The 22778-nt window shown below is 48.7% G+C and overlaps 1 protein-coding gene across 1 annotated transcript; it reads left to right on the forward strand.

Moving 5' to 3' along the window:
- The first annotated feature begins 789 nt into the window (after window positions 1–789).
- On the forward strand, window positions 790–11578 carry TFAP2C (transcription factor AP-2 gamma). Its single transcript, XM_053574051.1, has 7 exons — window positions 790–1285; window positions 2848–3333; window positions 3445–3496; window positions 4648–4864; window positions 5730–5848; window positions 8563–8707; window positions 9899–11578. Exons 1-7 carry the CDS (start codon window positions 1238–1240, stop codon window positions 10182–10184), a joined length of 1353 nt encoding a protein of 450 aa, XP_053430026.1. The 5' UTR covers window positions 790–1237; the 3' UTR covers window positions 10185–11578.
- The last annotated feature ends 11200 nt before the right edge of the window (window positions 11579–22778 follow it).

Here is a 22778-nt window from a genome sequence, read left to right on the forward strand (position 1 = left end):
TTTCGAGTCTGACTGGCAAGTACACAGGTGGGGGCGGGGCGGCTGCGTTTACATGGAAGGTTCCGTTTTCTGCCTCCACCTGTGGAAAGGGGGTGTCCACATCTCCAGCCGCGGCCTCTCTGCGCCCCTCACTCCCCTGCCCCGCGGCTGTCTTGGTTTAGTCTCTGCCCGACCCTTGTTTCCCAGGCTGAGTTGAGGTTTCTGAGTGACCGGCTCGCCGGGAGGCAGCTGTCTAGCCTGCGCTCCCCAGGGCAAGGCAGGGTAGTGGGCTGGGCCAGGGAGCACTGGTGCCCCCGGTCGCAGTCAGCCCTGCGGGATGCAGCTTCGGGCGACAGCGGCGAGACGCCGATGTCCCCGACTTCAGGGCCAGTAGAACGGTCTGCTGCCTCCGCGGTGCTTGGGGCAAACTCCCTAGAAGGCCTTTCTTCCTCCCCTCCCTCCCAGGGGCCGGGATCGTGCAGTTCCGGCAGAGGGAAGAGGGGGGCCTTTGTGGCGGGTTAGGGCTCCCGCTGCCAGATCTCAGTCTCTGACCATGGATGGGGAGGGTACGTGTTGTTAGCAGATAAGGGGAGGCCCCCCTCCCCCAGCTGTTCAGACACCTGCCGAAAGGGGAGTTTCTTAACTCTAGGTGTCATCCGTCTTTTGGAAAATAAGGTGAAGCCTCTTTAGGCGAAAGAGAGGCTCTTCGTTACTTGAATCCCAATCCTCAGCTTTGCCAATCTCAGGTGTGTGCAAGGTGGGGGTAGCAGCAGGCAGGCTCGTCGGGGTACGCAGGCTTCGCAGGTCTGAGGCTGTCAACGAGGTACCGCCCACTGACTCGCCTGCTGGCCCCTGGAAGCGTGGGGCTGGGCGCGGCGCCAGGCCAGGGTAGGGGCGGAGCGAGGCTGGGACTGGCTGGGGGCGGCCCCGCCCGGCGCCGGGGCCTTCGCGCGGGCCCCCGGGGAGGAGTTATGATAATTTCCTTCTCATTAAGCGCTCGGGTCTCCCGGCTATTGCCGGGACGCACAGTTCGGGCGCGGCTTTCCCGGTCCTAGGCAGCGGCCTCTACACTTGCGGCGGGAGCATCTACGCTCTCAGAGACGCCGATGCGCGTCCAGTGACCAGGCCAGCAAGGCCCGCGCGCGGCCGGGGCAGCGGCACACGCCTGGTCACCGTGACCCCGATTTTGGATTTACCGCTCGGGGGGTGGGGGGAGCCTGGATTTAACTGGCGACTGTTTTGGGGGACGCCGGACGCCATGTTGTGGAAAATAACCGATAATGTCAAGTATGAAGAGGACTGCGAGGTGAGCTGGGGCGCAGGGGCGCAGCCCCGCCCGGCAAGGACAGTCCGGGAGGCCGGGGCCACTGCACCGAGGTCAGGGACCAGGGTGCAGGAGCTGAGGTCTGTTGGTGGGACGGGAACCACTTGGACACCCCTTAGTCCATTTTTTCCAGGCCCCCCTTCCTGTATCGGGCCTTTTACTCTTTAAATATCCAGCCCTCGGGAACAAGGCCTGGGAGGAGAATGGCATATCCACCCAGAGAGCTTACCGGTCGGTTTCATAAGAAGCAAACAGCCTTTCTTCCCGTTTTCTCGGAAGAGCGCCCAGTCTTCAACCCTTAGACGTGGCTTTTACGCACGAAATCTCTGTCCAAAGGGGTCAAATGAGGCTACCTGTCGGCGACACCTTAGCGGAGTCTGCTCCGAGACGGGCTTGTCACCTGCCCCGCTACCTCCTCGGGAAAGCACGAAAACAACTGAAGTTTGGCTTTCAAGAGAAATGGGGGCTGGGAGTGTTGGGGGGGCGAGGCCAGATGGGGCCGTAAGCGCTCCCGAGTGCTCCAGCCTGTCTGACAGGTTGAGCTAGAGTTTCGGAGAGTGGGAGGGAGGGAGGCGGCGAGCGGGAAGAGGAAGAAGACGCAGGCGGCGGAGGCGAGCTCCAGGGCGCTTGGAGAGGGGAGCCCGAGCCGCTGAGACGCTGGAGCTCGCGGCGCCTCGGAGACCTCCAGGGGCTGCCCCTGCTTGCAGAGTCTGGCACTTCCGCTAGGGGGCGACAGTGCCATGTAGCTCCTGGTTCCGGCTACCCACCCGTGTGACCCCCTGGGCAGAAGGAGGCAAGGCGTTTAGAAGTTAAGTCGGGCAGGCTTGGGGCAAGGGGGACATACGCAGGCGAGGCTGCCCAATTTTGAAGGCCCTGCAGCATTCACACTCTGCGCCCCGATGTGTGGGGACACGGACAGCCGTGCAGGGCACGGTTAGCAGGGAGGGCAGCCCGAGCCGCATCAGATTCCCTCTGCAGCCTCCCGGGCGGCGCCGGGTGGCAGGCACTGCCTGGGAGCACCACCCGCCCGGAGGTCTTTGTCCCAAGGGCGTGGACGGGAGGGCCCCTGGGGCGGGGGAGATGCGCACTTACCTCGCTGTGCTCTTTATCCGCGCCGGTTCCTCGCCGGGCTCCTCTCGCCGCGCGGCTCCAGCATGTGCGGGCTGGTGAGCGACCGCGATCTGCGCGGAGGGCGCTTCAGGCCGACCTATTCCTCCGGTCCGGGCTCGCGTTTTTCCCGGCACAACACCTGGGATTGGGGCTTGGCGCGTCTGAACGCCTCCGGCGTCCGAGCACCCAGACCTTCGCCGCCGAGCTTTGAGGACTCGTTCCCCCAGGTCTTTCGTTGGCTTTTCCTTCGCGGGCTGGAGGTTTACAACGAAATCCCCCAGGCCCATTGCCCCCGGGTGCTTTCCGACTCGGGCACGAGCCCCGCGGGTAGGCCAGGGCGGCGTCCCCGGGGCGCGCCGCGCAGCCCGGCGCTGCCGGCCGGTTCGCGGTAGCGGGGTTTCGCCCTAACGGGGTTTCCCATTTTCCTTCCCCAGGATCGCCACGACGCGAGCAGCAATGGGAACCCGCGAATCCCCCACCTCTCCTCGGCCGGGCAGCACCTCTACAGCCCCGCACCGCCACTCTCCCACACTGGAGTCGCCGAATACCAGCCGCCACCTTACTTTCCACCGCCCTACCAGCAGCTGGCTTACTCGCAGTCGGCCGACCCCTACTCGCATCTTGGGGAGGCATACGCTGCGGCCATCAACCCCCTGCACCAGCCCGCGCCCGCCGGCAGCCAGCAGCAGGCCTGGCCAGGCCGCCAGAGCCAGGAGGGAGCGGGCCTGCCCTCGCACCATGGGCGCCCGGCCGGCCTGCTGCCCCACCTCTCCGGACTGGAGGGCGGTGCGGTGAGCGCCCGCAGGGATGCCTACCGCCGCTCCGACCTGCTGCTGCCGCACGCGCACGCCCTGGACGCCGCGGGGCTGGCGGAGAACCTGGGGCTGCACGACATGGCGCACCAGATGGAGGAGGTGCAGGTGAGCAGCGCCGCGCCTCCGCAAGGACCTGTTTGCCCCTCCTTTCCTCCCCATCCCTGGCCCCTCCAGGCTTTCCGTACTTAGAGGAAATTTTGTCATTTGCCCCCGCAGAATGTCGAAGACCAGCATTTGCTGCTGCATGATCAGACTGTTATTCGCAAAGGTAAATAATCATTTTCTTTCCTCTGGCCACACGCAACCTGGACTTGCTAGGTGGGGGTATTTGGTGGCGAACGTGGGACATTTGTGATGGGGGGTGTCGGTGGGGACACAGGTAAGGTTTTTAGGAGTGAGAGGAGGGAATTTCTGAAGAATTCTCAAGGGAATTCTTGAGTTGTCTCTTAATCCCCGGATTTGTTACTGCCTAGTTCACTACTGAGAAAATGTTACTCCGGAGACAGTTTTACAATGTTGGAGAAAGTTTTTCAGAGCGAGTTAAGGCTGATTTAATTTGGGGGAGGGGGGGAGACGCAAATACCATAGTTGAGGTGTTGGTTCTGTGACAGTTTTAATGGTGGAATGAGTTGCGATTTTTATTTTTAATTTCAGACGTGGTTGTGGGAAAAGATTTTTAATTCTGAATGCAAGAAAAGTTTTGAAACTGTTTGGCCTACTGAATTAACAGCTGGAGTGATCTGTCAGGTTGGAGTGTGCAGGATTAGGGAGGGGGGATTTGGAAAATTGGATTACTTGATGAGTGAGTGAATCATGAAATTAAGTTACATACTGATAGGATTACTAGCCTGCCTTTTTTTTCTTTTTTTTTTGGTGAAATGTAATGGATCTAAAGGTTGTTACTTGAATTGCTTAAATAGATTGGGGAGATGGATTTTGAAGAAAAGTCTAGAAAATAGATTTTTCAGTAAGCTTTTGACAGAATGGGTTGTTTTATATTTTTAAGTTTACTGTGATCAGTTGCATTGAAGGGTTTTGGCAGAAGATCTGAATATGTCCTGTGGTTTGGGGGTAATCCTTGAGTGAGAAAATCTCACCATTTATTTAGCATTAAAGCAGGCTTCTGGAAAAAAATTCTAATTAAATAGTTTCAGCAGTGGTTAGGAAATGAAAAAACCTGCAAGCTTGGGATCTTGATTAATTAACTTCCCAAGGTGTTAACCTGTGAACTTCAGATTCGATTTTTCTTGAAAGAGAATATTGCTTTAAAAAACCAAAGTCTGCTTGGAATTTATGGTCCAGCATGAAATGTTATTTGTCCAAAGTTCTCTTTTCAGCTGTGGGTTAGTGGTTTTGAAAAGGTCTTTTGCTTGGACGTGGCTCTCGCGACTGATGGTCCCAACCTCCATTCACTCACAGGTCCTATTTCGATGACCAAGAACCCTCTAAACCTCCCTTGTCAGAAGGAGCTGGTGGGAGCCGTGATGAACCCTAGTGAGGTCTTCTGCTCAGTCCCTGGAAGATTGTCCCTGTTAAGCTCCACATCTAAATATAAAGTAACAGTGGCTGAAGTACAGAGGCGATTGTCCCCTCCTGAATGCTTAAATGCCTCATTACTGGGAGGTGTTCTCAGAAGGTACCAGGGGACCTATTCTGGACAGGGTGGCTGGGTAGTTGAAGGTGAAAGTATAAAAAAGGGCTGAGAGGTATTTTTAACACTTATGTAACTTTATGCCTAACACTGAATTGTAATTGGCTCCGAGAGAGATTTTAGTTCATTTCTTTTCTTTTAGAAAGTGCCAAATGAAGAAGGAAGTGCTAAAACAGTGCTAACAAGTTATCATTTGGTTAGAATTTAGTTCCACGAATGAAGTGGTAGCATTTGCAGGAAGGATGGGGGGATACACCGTGGATTTTGTTGCCCCCAGGAGTTTCTGTGGGGCTGCTGCACTTTTATAAGTGAATATTTGTCTGCTCTGATACCATTCAGGATGCTTTGTGATTTAAAGAAAAAAAAGTTGATGGTGCTAAAGAAAAGGTTTTTGATTTTTGAATTTTGTAAGGATTAATTGAATGAGTGTACCTTGTCACTTTTTTTTTTTTTTTTTTTAAGACAGTCTCACTCTGTTGCCTGGGCTAGAGTGCCCTGGCATCAGCCTAGCTAACAGCAACTTCAAACTCGGTTCAAGCAATGCCTGCCTCAGCCTCCTGAGTAGCTGGGACTACATGCCCCAACCACCATGTCTGGCTAACTTTAATTTTTTAGTAGAGATGTGGTCTGTTTTGTTTAGGCTGGTCTTGACCATCATAGTTGGCCTCCCAGAGATCTAAGATTAGGCATGAGCCAACCACACCCATATCACTTTTGATTATAGTTCTTAGAATATTTGATGTCTTTGATTGATGAATTTCAGGTTTGACAGCAGCATTCTAGGAATTTAGAATTTCTGAAGTGTGGTTTCTTGAGAGTAGCCAGAATCAATTTTTTGTTTTTCACTCAGAGCCAAATCAAAAAATGGAGGCCGGTCCTTGCGGGAGAAGTTGGACAAGATTGGGTTGAATCTTCCAGCCGGCAGACGGAAAGCTGCTCACGTGACTCTCCTGACATCTTTAGTAGAAGGTCAGTGGGGTTTTGTTTTCGTTTTGTGTTGTGAATTTGTGCCGTGCCTTTAATACTTATATATGTAGCCGGGCGTTGTGGCGGGCGCCTGTAGTCCCAGCTACTCGGGAGGCTGAGGCAGGAGAATCGCTTAAGCCCAGGAGTTGGAGGTTGCTGTGAGCTGTGTGAGGCCATGGCACTCTACCGAGGGCCATAAAGTGAGACTCTGTCTCTACAAAAAAAAAAAAAAAAATACTTCTATATAGAAAAGCTGGAAATCAGTCACAAGTAGAGAGATGAAAGCAGTTCATCATTTGAGTTGTCCTAAGTTCATTGCAATGAATGACAATAATTTTCTCAAATAAGTAAACATGTAAATATCTGCCGTTCAAGTATTCTGTTCTGGATTCCCCAGAAAAATCACTGTCAAATTAATGGTTCATCTGAAAGATGAAAGGAAACATAAAAGTCCACAAGAAAATAGAATAAATCAAAACAAAAGAAAATGGTTTTTCTAAGAAATCACATGAAAAGGGTGTTGACATTTCCTGTTAAAAAGTTGCTACAGGTCAGTTGGTGGCACTTTAAAAGAGCTGGGTGCTTCTTGGTGGGCAGAAGGGCTATTTCTGGATTTTATAGCTGTGGATTACTCGGATTATGGTCAGTAAAGAAAAGCCCTTGTATATAAAGACCAGAAAGTGTGTGTTGGCCCAAATCACGACTCTCTCCTTTCTGTCCTCTCCTCAAAAGAAAAAAGTATTAGAACCCCTGGGCCATGGATGAGTCCTAAGATAGTAGTACTTGGCATTGCAGTGTCTTGAATGGGGGACCCTTCCCCCAACCTGGAAAGTAGCCAAGAATGCAATACAACCTTTACAAGGGGCTGGGAAAAAAAGTAATTAAAAAACAAAACAAAACAAGCACATTGTTAGTGCTCAGAGAAAGACAGTTGAACACTTGAGAGGCTTAGCCAAAGCCTCCACCAACCTCTCGGCAGTCTGCACCCTCTACAGGGTGCTGGGCTTTTGCAAGGGGCTAGGGAAGCCAATGAGAAGTGGGCTCCTGGTAGGCAGCAATGCCATCTTTTGAAGATTTTTCTTTCCCTGGTCTAATGGCGTGACTGTGGTGCAAAAAGAGACTTGGCAGAACCCCTGCTCTACCTTTTTACGAGTGCCTGTAGAGGTCAGGGCAGGGAGAAAGGAGCTGCCTGTCTGAGACCAGCTGTCCCGCATGGAGAATGGTGGGTTCTGTGTGCAGGGAGCATGAATGTGCCACTGGTAGGCTTTCTTGCTAGCCAGGCAGGGGTGGTTGAATGAGAAAGTGTGTGTTGGAACAATGGCCGTCTGCTGATGCAGTAATCCAGGGGGCCCCTCCACCATCTGGGTTTTTGAAAGGCTCTCCTGTCTTGCATCCTGGATCTAGGAAGGGCACCTTTCTGGTGGGAGGTGACCCCCCTGGTTGTCTCCCACTGCCGTCTAGTAACTGAGGGTGTTCCTGTTGGCAGTTGGAGCTCCTGATGTTCATTTCCAATAGGAAAAGACCACTCCTTTTTCTTTTTTTAAAGAAACATTCTAGAGATTTGCCTCCTTCAGTAATAGGTAGAACATACTAGTTTAAAAAGAACATAGGTATCAAAGACTTAATCACCTTTCTGTAAAGAGGAGTGACCAGTTTGCTTTTGTCAGACATGTTTGCCCTCAAATGGTCCCATGTCACTCAATAATCCTATTATTTATCATTAAGAGAAAGTGTGGTGTGTCTGATTATCAGTTTGTTGAGCAAGAGACTCCTTAAAAAAGTTTTTCAAGTCCAGCCCCTTGGTATCCACAGTGGATTAGTTCCAGAACCCCATAGATAGCAAAATCAGAGAATGCTCAAGTGCCTTATATAAAATGGTATTGTATTCGCATGCAATGTACACAGTCCTCCTGTATGCTTTATTTTTTTTTGTGTATAATTTTTTTAAAGTTCAGATTGATATGGGGGTACATACGATTAAGTTATATAGTTTCCTTTTGTAAAGTTAAGATCCCGGTGGTTGTTGTGCCCTTCACCCAGGAAGTGTGCAAATGTGCCCTTTAGTTTGGAATTTACCCAACCCTCCCCTGCATACTTTAAATCAGGGGTCCTCAAACTTTTTAAACAGGGGGCCAGTTCACTGCCCCTCAGACCATTGGAGGGGCTGGGCTATAGTTAAAAAAAACAAACTATGAACAAATTCCTATGCCCATTGCACATATGTTATTTTGAAGTAAAACAAAACAAAACAAGAACAAATAGAATCACACCACTGCATGTGGCCCGTGGGCCATAGTTTGAGGACCCCTGCTTTAAATCATCTCTAGGTCACTTAAGATAAATAGTTACATTTACATTGTTTAGAGAATAATGATTAGAAAAAGTCAATACATGTTTAGTATAGATAAAACCATCCCTTTTTTTCCCCTGAATGTTTTGATTTGTGGTTGGTTGAATCCACAGATGGCCCAGAACCCACTTATGGAGGGAGGGCCAACTGTACACATTTCAGGGTCTTTATTGTGCACATTGTATGGTCTTCACCCTTGGTCTTCCTGGGGTAGAGCCGGGAAGTTCTACCTATCAGTGAATCATTTGTTCTGTGTCGATGATTACAGTTCAGAATGCAAAGCAACCAGGAGACAAATTGAGGGGGTAAGGGGCAGTTTGCCTGCAGTGACCACGGTCATCCCCAAACCTGTTGCTGATAATTCCAGGTGAAGCCGTTCATTTGGCTCGGGACTTTGCGTATGTCTGTGAAGCTGAATTCCCTAGCAAACCCGTGGCAGAATATTTAACCAGACCCCACCTTGGAGGACGAAATGAGATGGCAGCGAGGAAGAACATGCTGCTGGCGGCCCAGTGAGTATCCAGACTTTGACTTACGGGACACCAGACCCTGAAGTTGAAGATCTGGCACAGTCCTTATGGTTCAAAAAAGAAGTATTCGTGGGGCGGTGCCTGTGGCTCAGTGAGTAGGGCACTAGCCCTTTATACCCAGGGTGGCGGGTTCAAACCCAGCCTGGCCAAACTGCAACAAAAAGTAGCCGGGCATTGTGTCAAGAGAACCGCCTAAGCCCAGGAGTTGGAGGTTGCTGTGAGCTGTGACGCTACGGCACTCTACCGAGGGCGACCAAGTGAAACTCTTGTCTCAAAAAAAAAAAAAAAATCATGAAATTAATTAGGGTGTAGCCAAAGAAAGTGGCAAGGAAGATGGCTTTTACAAAGTCAGGTGCATTCACTTGTTTGTATGATTTAGACAAAGCAAAAAAAGTGTGTTGCTCAGAGTGCTTAGAGTAAGAGTGTTTTTGAGCTGCTTTGTTATTCAGCTCAAAATAGTTGAGCTATCCTTTCATTATTGTTGCTTATCTTACAAAGCTGTGTTGAAAACAGATTTGTTTTGTCACATCCAGTAAAGAGATATGTGTGTCTTCCACCTCCTGATAGCAAGACTGTTTTTGAGATGTGAGGATCAGGGTGGATGTGTGGCAGATATGTGGGCAAATTAAGCTACTTAGCACAGCTGTGGAATTTCTCATAGAAACCAACAATAAGATGATTTTAAAATCATGGTAAATGAAGCTGAACTAGTCAAGTCAGGAAATCGGGCAAAAGAGAGTACAATGTACCGGCCTATGTGAAGGGTGAGAGTTTCGGGGTAGGAGGATGTGTTTCTCTGGAGTCCTGACAAAATTGGTTTATTGGAACCTAAGTATGGACCCAGATGAACTTCACCTCAAGGATTGGAATCCTGCCCCCACTTTAACCAGTCCTGGTGACCTTGGCCAGTAGACTGGGGTAGATAGAGATAATCCTGTTATCTCTTCTAATTGCTATGAGGATTAATAAGATTGTGAAAAGAGCTTAACTCTAGGCCTGATGCATAACGGGGGCTAAGTGCAGCAGTTGGGTATCAGTACTAGTCAAAATTGTCCCTCCTTGGTTAAGGCAAGGGATTCTGACTACCTTCCAGGTGTTGTCATCTGGGTGATTTGTTCTGTAAAACGCTAGCTAGAGAAAACTCAACTGGGGTCCATTGATTTGTGTTTACAGGCAAGTGTGTAAGGAATTCACAGACCTTCTCAATCAAGACCGGACGCCCAACGGAAACAGCAGGCCCACCCCAGTCCTGGAGACCAACATACAGAACTGCTTGTCTCACTTCAGCCTGATCACCCACGGGTTTGGCAGCCAGGCCATCTGTGCTGCTGTGTCTGCCCTGCAGAACTACATCAAAGAAGCCCTGATAACCATAGACAAATCCTACATGAACCCCGGAGATCAGAGTCCAGCGGATTCTAACAAAACCCTGGAGAAGATGGAGAAGCACAGGAAATAAAATTAGGGATGAACAAAGGACCTGAGAGTCAGGAAGGAAATCCTCTCAACCCTTGGCCCGGGGGAAGTTTTTTATCTACCTTACTATTAAAAAGGCCTCCCTTGGTTTCTGGATTCTGGATTGGCAGCGATGGTCTTGCACGCCCTCCTGGATTCCTTAGTTGTTTCTCTAGCTCTGCAGTGTCTTCTAACTTTGAACGTTATCTGAAGGTGACAAGTACTGGTTCTTTTACTCATTAAACTTTTTTGTTTTTTTAAAACCCTATTCTTTTCTCTGAAAGTGGTGCTATAAGTTCTAGAACCTTTTAACATAAATTCTCTGGGCTAACAACAAAAAGAATACACACACACTTAAGTCATTGAAATGTCAGTGTCAAATCGAGGCCAGGCATGGCTCATGCCTGAAATCCCAGCACTCTGGGAGGCTGAGGCTTGTGGCTCACCTGAGCTCAGGAGTTTGAGACCAGCCTGAGCAAGACCTCTTCTCTAAAATTAGCTGGGTGTTGTGGCAGGCACCTGTAGCCCCAGCTGCTACATGTGCTCCAGATCAAACATAACTTTTTTTCAGTGTTAAGGCAACGGCTGGTTTTTATGTTGAGGATATTTACCTAAAGAAAAAGTATTTATCCAGCTTCTTTTGGAGATTAAATCCTCCAGTAGGAGGCAAAGGTTCTGTCTGTTTAGCAATTATTTAATAGGAGGTATCTGACACACTTTAAAACCCGTGTTCAAAGGGGCCCTTCTGGTTTTAGCAAACTTGTAGAAACAAAGCCTGCTGATTTTTTTTTCTTTTCTTTTTTTTTTTTTAACTTTGAAAGTTAACTCCTTAAGTAGGAGACTCTTTAAAATGACATGATCCTTTAAGGTATTGAAGCTTTATTTGAATATTTATTTCAGATGTTTTGAGTAAACTTGAAAAGGGTAGGCATGAAGCATTTTGTTTGCTGCCTGTCGTCCCCAAGTCCCCGTGGAGGCTCTGTATTTTGAGAAACAGTGCGTTGAGTGTACAGATTTTATTTATGCATAATTTAATGGGGTCTGTAAATACTGGTGCACTTCTTATGACTTTTTGAGAAATGGGATTCGATTTTAATATTAAACTTTGAACGGTGTTGGGGTAATCTATAGCACATCTTAAGGTTTTATTCATATGTACACAGGGTATTAAGAATTAGGAGGATGCTGTTTTTGGAATGGAAGATTCTATTTAATTGAAGCTCTCTGTTCAGAAAGCAATAACGTGTCTTGTTCCTGTTGGGGTAAACCCTGAGATGAGTGTGCAGTGTGTGTGGGTGGAGTGAAGATTTGGAATTGAACTCCATACCTGTAAATGTTCCCCCAGTAATTGTTGTGTGTATGATACCTGTACAATAAAAGTATTCTGGATAGAATATGTGAAAGTCTGGTTATAACTTGAGTTTTTGAAAGGTGCAGAGCTAACTTGTGGCTCGAGTAGAGTTTAGTTAACAGACTCGGCAGCCGAAGCAAGTTTCATTTTCTCTCCCTACCAAGACTGTTCAACTGCCCCGGGTTCTTTCACTATCATGAGTGTCTCTCAGCTGCACAGGGAGTCATCCTCCCCACCCCAGGGGTGTTAGGAAATGTGCAAGGGATGGCTTTATTGACATGGAAAGGGCCTCATATTTTGGAAGCAGTGTTTTGTGGAAGGATGCCATTGAGAACAGCAACTTGACTGTGTCACCATCACAATACCGTATGCTGCTCCAAATAAAAATGAAATGATTGCAGGAATTCATGGGCAGATATTCTTTAGGAGGACTAAGTGTTCAATCAAATGCAAGCAATGAAGTGTGGGATAGCAGTGTTTTCAACTAATCAAAATTCTCCATCTTTGGAAGCATGATGGTGCTCTTCTACCCAGGTCAGATTGCCCGGCTGCGGGGTGAATCAGAGATCAGGTCTTGGTCATACAATACTTAGAGCAGAGGAGTCTGGCAGGGGTTATGGGCTCGCTGGATGTTTGCAAGGATCTTGGATGTACACTGTGGGTACTTGATTTCAACTTGAAGTGGCCTGGCATGTCCTCCAGGAAGTGATATGTTTGTAGTTTGGTGTGTGTGGCCAGGCTTCAAAGGGAAGTGGAGCCATAGGATTTTCTACATTGGATAAGGCCACTGCTTGACTCTAGTCATATAATCCTTAATTCATAATTCTCCACCAAATGCTGAGCAATTCCTGACTTAATGTTGGCATTAGATGTTCTTAAGTAATTTAAACTCTGCCAGCTTAATACTTTGCTCTTGGCAGCTTGTCCTTGGCCACTGAATGTTCCCATTAAGCTGGATTTATCTGGTTGATGTGTCAAGCTCACAATTGCTTTGCATTAGAGCAGCGAAAAAGAGGTCTGAGGTTGACAGTTATTTCCCAATCAAGACTTGTGAATAGTGGGTGTTAGGAGGAAGTTAGAGGGGCAAAGGGCTAGAGGAGAAAGGACTGCGTTTTCTTACCTCTATCTTACTTTTGGACAAGAGTCTGGCTTTTAGGAGCTGTGCCAAATTACAGTGCAAAGACAATGTTCTGGAAAGGCCCCAGAGTCAACCAAGGATTGGAGTGAGTCACAGCAGGGCTCTTGCTGCCTGACTGTGTGCTTGCCTCTCTTTCAGCCTTGCTCCCACTGGCAGCCCGAAGGACACCACTGGGTGCTTTGGGTCGGATGCCCAGTAACAACAGGTTTTCTTCTGAGCTGGTGCCGTGGCAAACCCAGTACCTTCAAGAGGATCCTACTGAAACAAGTCCCTTGCAGGTTTTCCACCAACCTCTTGCTTGCTTATGAAAGAAGGGGGCCCTACCCCAGGTTGGCATCAGGTTGGGAAACCTTTGCTTCTTATGGGCTGGGGCAGATTTGTTTCAAGCCCCATGTTATTGAGGATCACCCTTCGGCCTGTGGCATCGTTGCACGCTGGTTGTAAAGGCTGGTGATGTCACAATGAAGATACTGCTTCTGCTGTTTGCATTGAAAGACCCGGTCAGGTGTAGGAAGCACACGCTGTCTGGAAGTCTGTTTATGGGAGAGGCTTTTCAGCAGGATGGTCTATCTGGAGACAGGAGACTTGGCCATCTAGGCACCTTGCACCTGGAAGATACCTTCCTGCCCCATGAAGGGTACACCTGGGGGTCCTCTGAAAGGTCAGAGAGTTGTCGATAGCAGCTTATGATCGTCTTACTGTCCGTGAGTGCACATTTTTTTTTTGTAGGGACAGAGTCTCACTTTATTGCCCTCGGTAAAGTGCCATGGCATCACACAGCTCACAGCAACCTCCAACTCCTGGGCTGAAGCAATTCTTTTGCCTCAGCCTCCCTAGTAGCTGGGACTACAGGCGCCCGCCACAACGCCCAGCTTTTTTTTTTTTTTTGGTTTGCAGTTCAGCCGGGGCTGGGTTTGAACCCGCCACCCTTGGTATATGGGGCTGGTACCCTACCAACTGAGCCACAGGCGCCGCTCTGTGAATGCACATTTTAAGTTGTGGGTTAGGAAAGGGATGGTTAGTATGTTTCTCACTTGGAGAAATATCAAGGTCTCCTGTTTTTGGAAACCTCCTGTTGAAATGAGCTAGGAGACCAAAATTTCCTGGATTTGAGTTAAAAGCCAAGAAAGGGCCGTGGATGATTGGGAAACAAAGAGAAATTTCTCTCACTGCCTGGCAGTGGCTGGGTTTTGGGAGCCTCTTCCCTGGGGAGCCTCTTCCCTGAGGAGATGTTGGCTGGCTGAAGAGGTTGCTGTTATTTCTGAGGACTTTGAGTATTTCTCCAATCTTTTTCTTTTGTAGCTATATGTAGAGTGGTGTCATGACGTGGCAGTTTAATTTGCCTTTCTTTGTAAGTAAGTGGAGACCTTTGAAGTAGCTGCCATTGGCCCCAGTGGGAAGAACAGTCTGAGGTTTTCACAGGTGGTAGGTAGAGCATTGACCCTTAGCAGAGTCTTCTCCAGCCAGCTGAGCTCAGTGGGTGGTAAGGGGTTTCCCCTCTGCTGCAGGTACAGGAAGGCTTACTTTCGACATAGCAATGCTGCAATGCTTATATATGCTTTTCCCAAGAGCTGGTGTTGCTCTTGGACGATAGTGGTAATTGTTGACTTAACCTTTTTCAGATCTTGGTATATACCTGCATTTCTCTTCTAACTGACAACAGTCCTTATTTCCCTCTCTGACATCTTCAGGTCACTACCCTGGGAGGCTTGTGCTTACTTGGAGCCCTCCAAACCTTACTGCTTCCTGGGTTTGCCAGCCCAGCTGCCATCATGCCCAGGGCCCATCCTGGTACAAGGCAAATCACACCTTGACAGTCTTTGTTAGTAACGTGCATGGAACATGATCTTTTGTAGACACTAACTTGACCTTATGATTTTTAAAAATGACTATCACATTAGAGCCCATAGTTTCACGGAGGCTCAATTGTTTTTGGCATAGTCATAAACACTAATTTCTCAGTTTCTTGTAGATAACAACTTGATGGCAGAGATGGGTAGAAGAAAAACCTGGAGACCAATTAAGGTTGAAATGCATAATTCCAGGGACTTGTCCAGGGAACAGCTTTGTTAAGAATATTTACAAGCTCAAATAATCTTAGTGCTGTTTTTATTAAAGACATGTAGTGTTACTTGTGGCTTCTCAACATTTTCCAAGGAGATCTCAGCCTTCAGGAATGACCCTCACAGAGAATGTGAGAGCTGGGTAGGCTGAGGACCCTTTGGCCTCTGATTCTTGATGAGGCTTGAAAGCATTTGAAACTTCATAGGTGTTGAAGGTTGAATTACGTCCCCCCAAAAGACAAGTTCAAATCCTAACTCCTAGCACCCTAGAATGCCCCTTATTTAGAAATATGGTTGTTGTGGGTATTTAAGATGAGGCCATACTGTCAGGGTGGGCCCTAATCGAGTATGAGCATGTCCTTATGAGAAGACGAGAGATAGGAGGGAAAATGCCATGTGACGACAGAGTGGAGTCTGAAGTGACACAGCTGTACACCAAGAAATGTCAAGGATTGCCAGCCACCACTGGAAGCCGAGAGCGGAAAGGAAGGAGTCCCCCCTCCAGATTTGAGAGGGTGCGTGGCCCTGCTGACACTGGGATTTAGGAATCATGGCCTCTAGAACTGTGAGGCAATACACTGCTGTTGTTTTGAGCCACCCAGTTTGTGGGGCAGCCCCAGGACCCTCAGGTAAGTAAACTTTTTGCCTTATTATTTGCTTCCCATTGATCTGTCTGTGGGTCCCTTTTTTTTTTTTTTTATGTGAAGTTCTTTCTTCATGAGAGAACTTCCTCTATGGTACAGCCATCCAGGCCAGGTCCATCTGCCAATGTGGGGCTCTTCCCTGTTAAATGAAATGTAATCTCCCACTGTCTCCCCTTAATGACGACAGACATGTGGTGCCTTTTCCTGCACTAGCCCTTGACCTCATGTTTCCAGAGGAAGTCAGCTTCTCAAGGATGACTCCAGCATCTCTGTCCAAAGCAAACCCGAAACTCTGAGATCCCCCTTTCCCCTGCCTTCTGCTTATTTATTTTAACTGGATACCACTGGGTATCTTCTCTGAGCAAGTTATCATAGGCACTGGAAGGATGATGTACGATGCCCTTCTCTTGGCCTTGACCTATGGAATCAGAAATTTTAGGCAAAGGATTCAGGAATTTGTATTTTATTAAAAACAAATTTCTCTTGATGATCTTGACCATGAGCTGAGTTTAGGAATCCCTGCCTTCTGGTATCTTCTAGTTCAGGTTTTTTTTTTTTTAACAGAATCTCACTCTGTCACCCTGGGTAGAGTGCAGTGGCATCACAGCTCACAGCAAGTTCAAACTCTTGGGCTCAAGAGTTCCTCTTGCCTCAGCCTCCTGAGTAACTGGGACCATAGTTACCCACCATGATGCCCAGCTTGTTTTTCTATTTTTAGTAGTGACAGGGTCTGCTCTTGCTCAGGCTGGTCTCGGGCTCTTAAGCTTAAGCCATCTACCTGTCTTGGGCCTCCCAGAGTGCTAGGATTACAGACGTGAGCCACTGCACCCAGCCTGTATTTTAGTTCGAAAACTGTATTGAGTTGCATCCATTTTGCAGAGGGGTGTGACTTGCTCTGTGTCCCGATATCTTCTCCTGGTCACGTTCTGCTTGTGGGTTCCTACTGCATACAGGAATCACCAAGACCTTGGAGATACTGGGGTTCATCTTTGTGGTTCCTCCAGCAGACCCTAACTGAGCTCCTGAGGGCAAGGCCCATGTCTGGTCTGCTCTCCAGGGCCCACCATGCACTGACTAGCTCAGCACCTATTACTTTGGAGATGCTCAGTGAGACCCATGTTGAACCTCAGGCCTGAACTGGGGCTGGGTGAGGTCCTTGGGGTGGTTCCTACAAACAGCCCTTCTCTGGATCCTCTTCAGAGTTCAGGGCCAAACCACCAAGGCATTTTGTCCTCTGCTTTCCTAAGCTCAGCCGGTGTACACAGGGTATCTCTTCTGGGGGAAGGCCTGTGTCAGAATCACATAAGCAGCACCCTTTTCTTTCCCCCGAAGCATGCTAGACTGTCAGAACCTTGGAGATTAACTGGTCTGATCATGTAATTTTGCAGATGGAGATAATGAGGCCCAGAGAAAAAGGGCCTTCCCAAGGCGCCACACGTCCTGCAATTTTATTCTATTTGGACCCATAGAAGGGCGCAGGGCTGAGTATCATTTTCCTCACTGTACAGAGGAGAGCAGTCTTGCAGGTTCTGTGGCGGATCAGGAGTGCTGGATTCATGTTTTTGTTTTTGTTGTTGTTGTTGAGGCAGAGTCCCACCTTATGCTCTGAGCAGAGAGTGCAATGGCGTCATAGCTCGCTGCAACCTCAGACTCAGGCTAAGGGCATCTTGCTGCCTCAGCCTCCCGAAGCTGCTGGGATTAAAGGTGCGCACTGTGGTGCCAGCTGGGTTTTTCATTTTTTTTTTTTTTGAGACAGAGCCTCAAGCTGTCACCCTGGGTAGAGTGCTATGGCATCACAGCTCACAGCAACCTCCAACGTCTGGGCTCAAGCGAGTCTCCTGTCTCTGCCTCCCAAGTAGCTGGGACTACAGGCTCCCGCCACAGTGCTTGGCTATTTATTTATTTATTTATTTATTTATTTTGGGTTGCAGCTGTCATTGTTGTGTGGCGGGCCCGGGCTGGATTTGAACCCGCCAGCTCAGGAGTATGTGGCTGTGTCTTAGCCGCTTGAGCCACAGGCGCCAAGCCAGTTTTTCATGTTTTTAGGAGTTGGGGTCTCACTCTCACTCAGGCAAGTCTCAAACTCCTGAGCTCAAGCAATTCTTCCTCAGCCTCCCATAATGCTGAGATTACAGGTGTAGGCGTGAGCCACAATGCCCAGCTGGATTCATGTTTCTTTCTTTCTTTTTTCTTTCTTTTATTTTAGAGACAGTCTCACTTTGTCACCCTCGGTGGAGTGCTATGGTTTCACAGCTCACAGAACCTCCACCTCTTGGGCTTAGGTGATTCTCTTGCCTCAGCCTCCCAAGTAGCTGGGACTACAGGCGTCGGCCACAATGCCTGGCTATTTTTTTGTTGCAGTTTGGCAGGGGCCGAACCCACCACCCTCAGTATATGGGGCCGGTGCCCTACCCACTGAGCCACAGGCGCCGTTTGGGATTCATGTTTCTTATAATGTCATTGTTACTTAGGCCCAGGTGCGGTGGCTCCCACCTGTAATCCCAGCACTGTGGGAGGCTGAGGTCGGTGGATCACTTGAGCTTCGGAGTTCCAGACCAGCCTGAGCAAGAGCAAGACACATCTCTACTAAAAATAGCAAAACTAGCCTGGCATTGTGGAGGGTGCCTGTAGTCCCAGCTACTTAGGAGGCTGAGGCAAGACAGTCATTTGAGTCCAAGAGTTTGAGGTTAATGTGAGCTGTGATACATGGCACTCTACCCAGGGTGATAGAGTGAGACTCTGTCTCCAAAAAAGGAACAGTCGTTATTATTGAGCACCCGTGATGGGTCAGGGACACTTCAGCTTTAGGCGCCTGGGAACAAGAGTAGAAGATCCTCATTTCACCTGTGTGGAGTTTACGTTCTACAAGCTGCAAGGCAGCAGATGGGGGTCAGGTGCTGATTAGAGCTATGGGAGGGTCAGGGCAGCCTTGAAGGTCAGGGAAGACATTTTTAAGCTGATGTAGGATAATCAGACCATCCACTCTCGGTGGTTTTGGAGGACAAGTTCGGAACTGGCCTCAGAATTCCCACTTCTGGAGCCCATTCTGCCCCTGCAGCCTCACAGGATAAATTTCCCTGGCTTCCAAATACCCTGTGCCCCCATATGTGTGTTTTTAAACTGCTATTGTGCTTTCTTCAAAGTTTCCATCTTTTTCAGACTTCTAGAATTTTTTTTTAGCTGGTCCCTATGTGCCTTGGTTTCTACAATCTGCCCCTTTTAAAAAATGGTTGGAGAAAAGAAAAATGAGTGTTCTAGATGGAAACACACACACAGAATTGAGCAAAAACCTGAAGAAGAGAAGATGAGCCGTGCTGATGCACCTGGAAGAGCGAATTCCAAGGGGGGCATAGCCTATGCAAAGGCCCTGAGGTGGGGGAAGGGTTGGCACGTTGGTGGGAGAGCCCGGAGGGCCCATGGCTGGGGTGGAGTGGGGTAGGAGTGAGTAGCAGCCGTGGGGAGCGCAGGAGTTCTAAATGTTACTCTCAGTGATGTGGAGAAGGCAATAAGGTCGGGCCGAGAAACTTCCTGAGTTTGCATTTTGAAAGAGTCACTCAGCTGGCGAGTGGCGAACAGGCTGGGTCTGTGTCTGTGTGTGATTCTGGCTCCATCCTCTTCCCCAGTCCTGAGCCCTCTCTTCTTTCTTTATCTTTCCTTTTGTGGAGGGGCAGAGAGGCGTGAAGTCTTGCTTGTTCGGTTCTATTTATTTAAGAAATATTACAACAATGACAGCTGCGACCAAAAAATAGCCGGGCGTTGTGGTGGGCACCTGTAGTCCCAGCTACTTGGGAGGCCGAGGCAGGAGAATCGCTTGAGCCCAGGAGTTGGAGGTTGCTGTGAGCTGTGACGCCATGGCACTCTACCCAGGGCGACAGCTTGAGGCTCTGTCTCAAAAAAAAAAAAAAAAAAAAAAAAAGAGGGGCGGCGCCTGTGGCTCAGTGAGTAGAGCGCAGGCCCCATATACCGAGGGTGGCGGTTTCAAACCCACCCCCGGCTGAACTGCAACCAAAAAATAGCCTGGTGTTGTGGCGGGCGCCTGTAGTCCCTGCTGCTCTGGAGGCTGAGGCAGGAGAATCGCGGAAGCCCAAAAGCTAGAGGTTGCTGTGAGTCCGGTGACTTCATGGCACTCTACCGAAGGCTGTAAAGTGAGCTCTGTCTGTACAAAAAAAAAAAAACAAAAAATTAGTGAATGCCTCCTGGATGCAGGACTCTGTTCTGAGCGTGGAGGTATAGTTGCCTTCTAAGAAGAGCATTTCAGATGATAGTCGGGCTTGGAAGAAAATAAAACAGAGTGATTGGGAAGCAGTCAAGGCAGCTTCCTGGAGGAGGTGACACTTAAGCTGAGCCCTGACTGACGGCAAGAGACTGGTTGCGCAAAGGTCTGATAGAAGCTACTGTGCGTGCACTTGGCAGCTAGGTCCTCATTGGTGGCTAACAGTCATACAGCCACAGCCCAGGGCTCACCTTTGCCTTCCATGAGAACAGCCACAGGTTCACTTTCTCTGCCTAAGGCTCGCTGCTGCCCAGGAAGGCAAGAGGGAGTTGAGGCCATGTGGTACCTGGGCCCAACACTTGGAAGCAGTTATTAAACTGCATTGTAAGAGCCCACATGTTAAATCCTGCCCAGATCAGTGACACGGCTGATCCACAGCCGTGTGGATCAGCCACAAAGGCTTTTAGCCTTTTGTAGATAGTGATGCTGAAAGGAGAAGACTGCAGGGGTCCTCAAACTGCGGCCCACGGGCCACATGAGGCGGTGTGATTGTATTTGTTCCTGTTTCATTTTTTTTACTTCAAAATAAGACATGTGCAGTGTGTGTAGGAATTTGTTCATAGTTTTTTTTTTTTTTTTTTTTAACTATATCGCCCTCCAACGGTCTGAGGGACAGTGAATTGGCCCCTTCTTTAAAAAGTTTGCAGATGCCTGGAGGGGTATTCCACCCGCTGCACCTCTCCCTGCTGGGTGAAGGAATGAGAGCTGTTTCTTACCATCCCCTGAGGCTGAGTCCTTGGTAGTTCTCAAGGGACAAGTTCTTCCCTCAGTACCGGATGAGAGGAGACACCAGAGGCCACTGCAAGACGGTGGGCAGCCTCCTAAGTAGGTCACGTGGCTCCCAGAGTAGCTGCTCCCTCTGGGAAGATGAGGATTTGATGAAACAACAATACATTCCTCCCCATCATTATCTTCATCATACTATTATATAAGCTTTCAATAACGGAGGGTTTACTTTGTACCAAGAGTTTTGTTTTCTTTTTAAAAAATATTGTTCTTTAAGGCCGGGCGTGGTAGCTCATGCCTATAATCTGGGAGACCGAGGCGACTGGATCACCTGAGGTCACAGGTTCGAGATCTGCCTAGCCAGGCATTGTGGTGGGCATGTGTAGTGCCATCTACTCAGGAGGCTGAGGCAAGAGAATTGCTTGAGCCCAAGAATTTGAGGTTGCTGTGGGCTATGACGCTACGGCCCTCTATGGAGGGAGACAAAGTAAGGCTTTGTCTCAAAACCATGAAAAATTAAAAAATAAAAATATTGTTTTTTGAGTAGGTATTATGTTCTGAGGGCTTCAGATTCACAAGGGGCCAGTGAGAAGTCTTCCTCTCCTGGGCCCCAGCCTCCCAACCCCCTTCTTCAGGGACAAGTAGTGTTTCTAGTTTCTGGCGTCTCCTGTTAGAGACATTTTATGCAAATATAAGAGAATACATGTGTGTTTTTCTTCTTTTATTTTTTTTTTTCTCTTTTTTTTTTTTTTGTAGAGACAGAGTCTCACATACCGCCCTCAGGTAGAGTGCCGTGGCATCACACAGCTCACAGCAACCTCTAACTCTTGATTACGCGATTCTCTTGCCTCAGCCTCCCGAGCAGCTGGGACTACAGGCGCCTGCCACAACGCCCGGCTATTTTTTTTTTTGTTGCAATTTGGCCGGGGCTGGGTTTGAACCCGCCACCCTCGGCATATGGGGCCGGCACTCTACTCACTGAGCCGCAGGCACCGCCCTTCTTCTTTTATTTTTTTTTTACAAAAAGGGTAGGGTATTATATATATTTCATAGTTTGCTTTTTGTTTTTTTTTGAGACAGAGCCTCAAGCTGTTGCCCTGGATAGAGTGCTGTGGCATCACCGCTCATAGCAACCTCAACCTCCTAGGCTCAAGAGATTCTCCTGCCTCTACCTCCCAAGTAGCTGGGACTTCAGGCGCCCGCTACAACGCCTGGCTGTTTTTTGGTTGCAGCTGTCATTGTTGTTTGGCGGGCCCAGGCTGGATTTGAACCCACCAGCTCAGGTGTATGTGGCTGGCGCCTTAGCAGCTTGAGCCACAGGTGCCAAGCCTTCATAGTTTGCTTTCTTTCTTTCTTTTTTTTTTTTTTGTAGAGACAGAGTCTCACTTTACTGCCCTCGGTAGAGTGCCGTGGCGTCACATGGCTCACAGCAACCTCCAGCTCTTGGGCTTATGTGATTCTCTTGCCTCAGCCTCCCGAGCAGCTGGGACTACAGGCGCCCACCACAACGCCCGGCTATCCTTTCTTTTTTTTTTTTTTTGAGACAGAGCCTCAAGCTATCACCCTGGGTAGAGTGCTATGGTATCCCAGCTCACAGCAACCTCCAACTCCTGGGCTCAAGCGATTCTCCTGCCTCCGCCTCCCAAGTAGATGGGACTATAGGCACCTGCCACAATGCACGGCTATGTTTTGGTTGCAGCCATCATTGTTGTTTTGGCAGGCCCAGGCTGGATTTGAACCCGCCAGTTCATGTGTATGTGGCTGGAGCCTTAGCTGCTTGAGCCACAGGCGCCGAGCCCATAGTTTGCTTTTTAACAATGCATTACTCAAATCATTCTAGGAGCTTTCTTTCTTTCTTTCTTTTTTTTTTTTTGTAGAGACAGAGTCTCACTTTATGGCCCTCAGTAGAGTGCCGTGGCCTCACACAGCTCACAGCAACCTCCAACTCCTGGGCTTAAGCGATTCTCTTGCCTCAGCCTCCCGAGTAGCTGGGACTACAGGCACCCGCCACAACGCCCAGCTATTTTTGGCTGCAGTTTGGCCAGGGCTGGGTTTGAACCCGCCACCCGGCGCCTTACCGACTGAGCCACAGCTCCTAGCATTCTAGGAGCTTTCAAAAAAACAACAATAATAGGTCCTATTTCTGGGAATCTTCCAGGTACTTAAATGGTGATATATACTATATATTATATTCAGTGATATATCGTATATGATATTAAGATATAGTACCTTGTGTTGTATTACTCACAGTGATACAGATGTATAATGATAATATTTTATTTTTTGCAGTTTTTGGCCGGGGCTGGGTTTGAACCTGCCACCTCTGGCATATGGGGCTGGCGCCCTACTCCTTTGAGCCACAGGTGCCACCCTATTTTATTTATTTATTTATTTTTTTGTAGA

The sequence above is a fragment of the Nycticebus coucang genome, chromosome 21 (genome assembly GCF_027406575.1).
Source record: "Nycticebus coucang isolate mNycCou1 chromosome 21, mNycCou1.pri, whole genome shotgun sequence".
Classification (NCBI taxonomy): domain Eukaryota; kingdom Metazoa; phylum Chordata; class Mammalia; order Primates; family Lorisidae; genus Nycticebus; species Nycticebus coucang.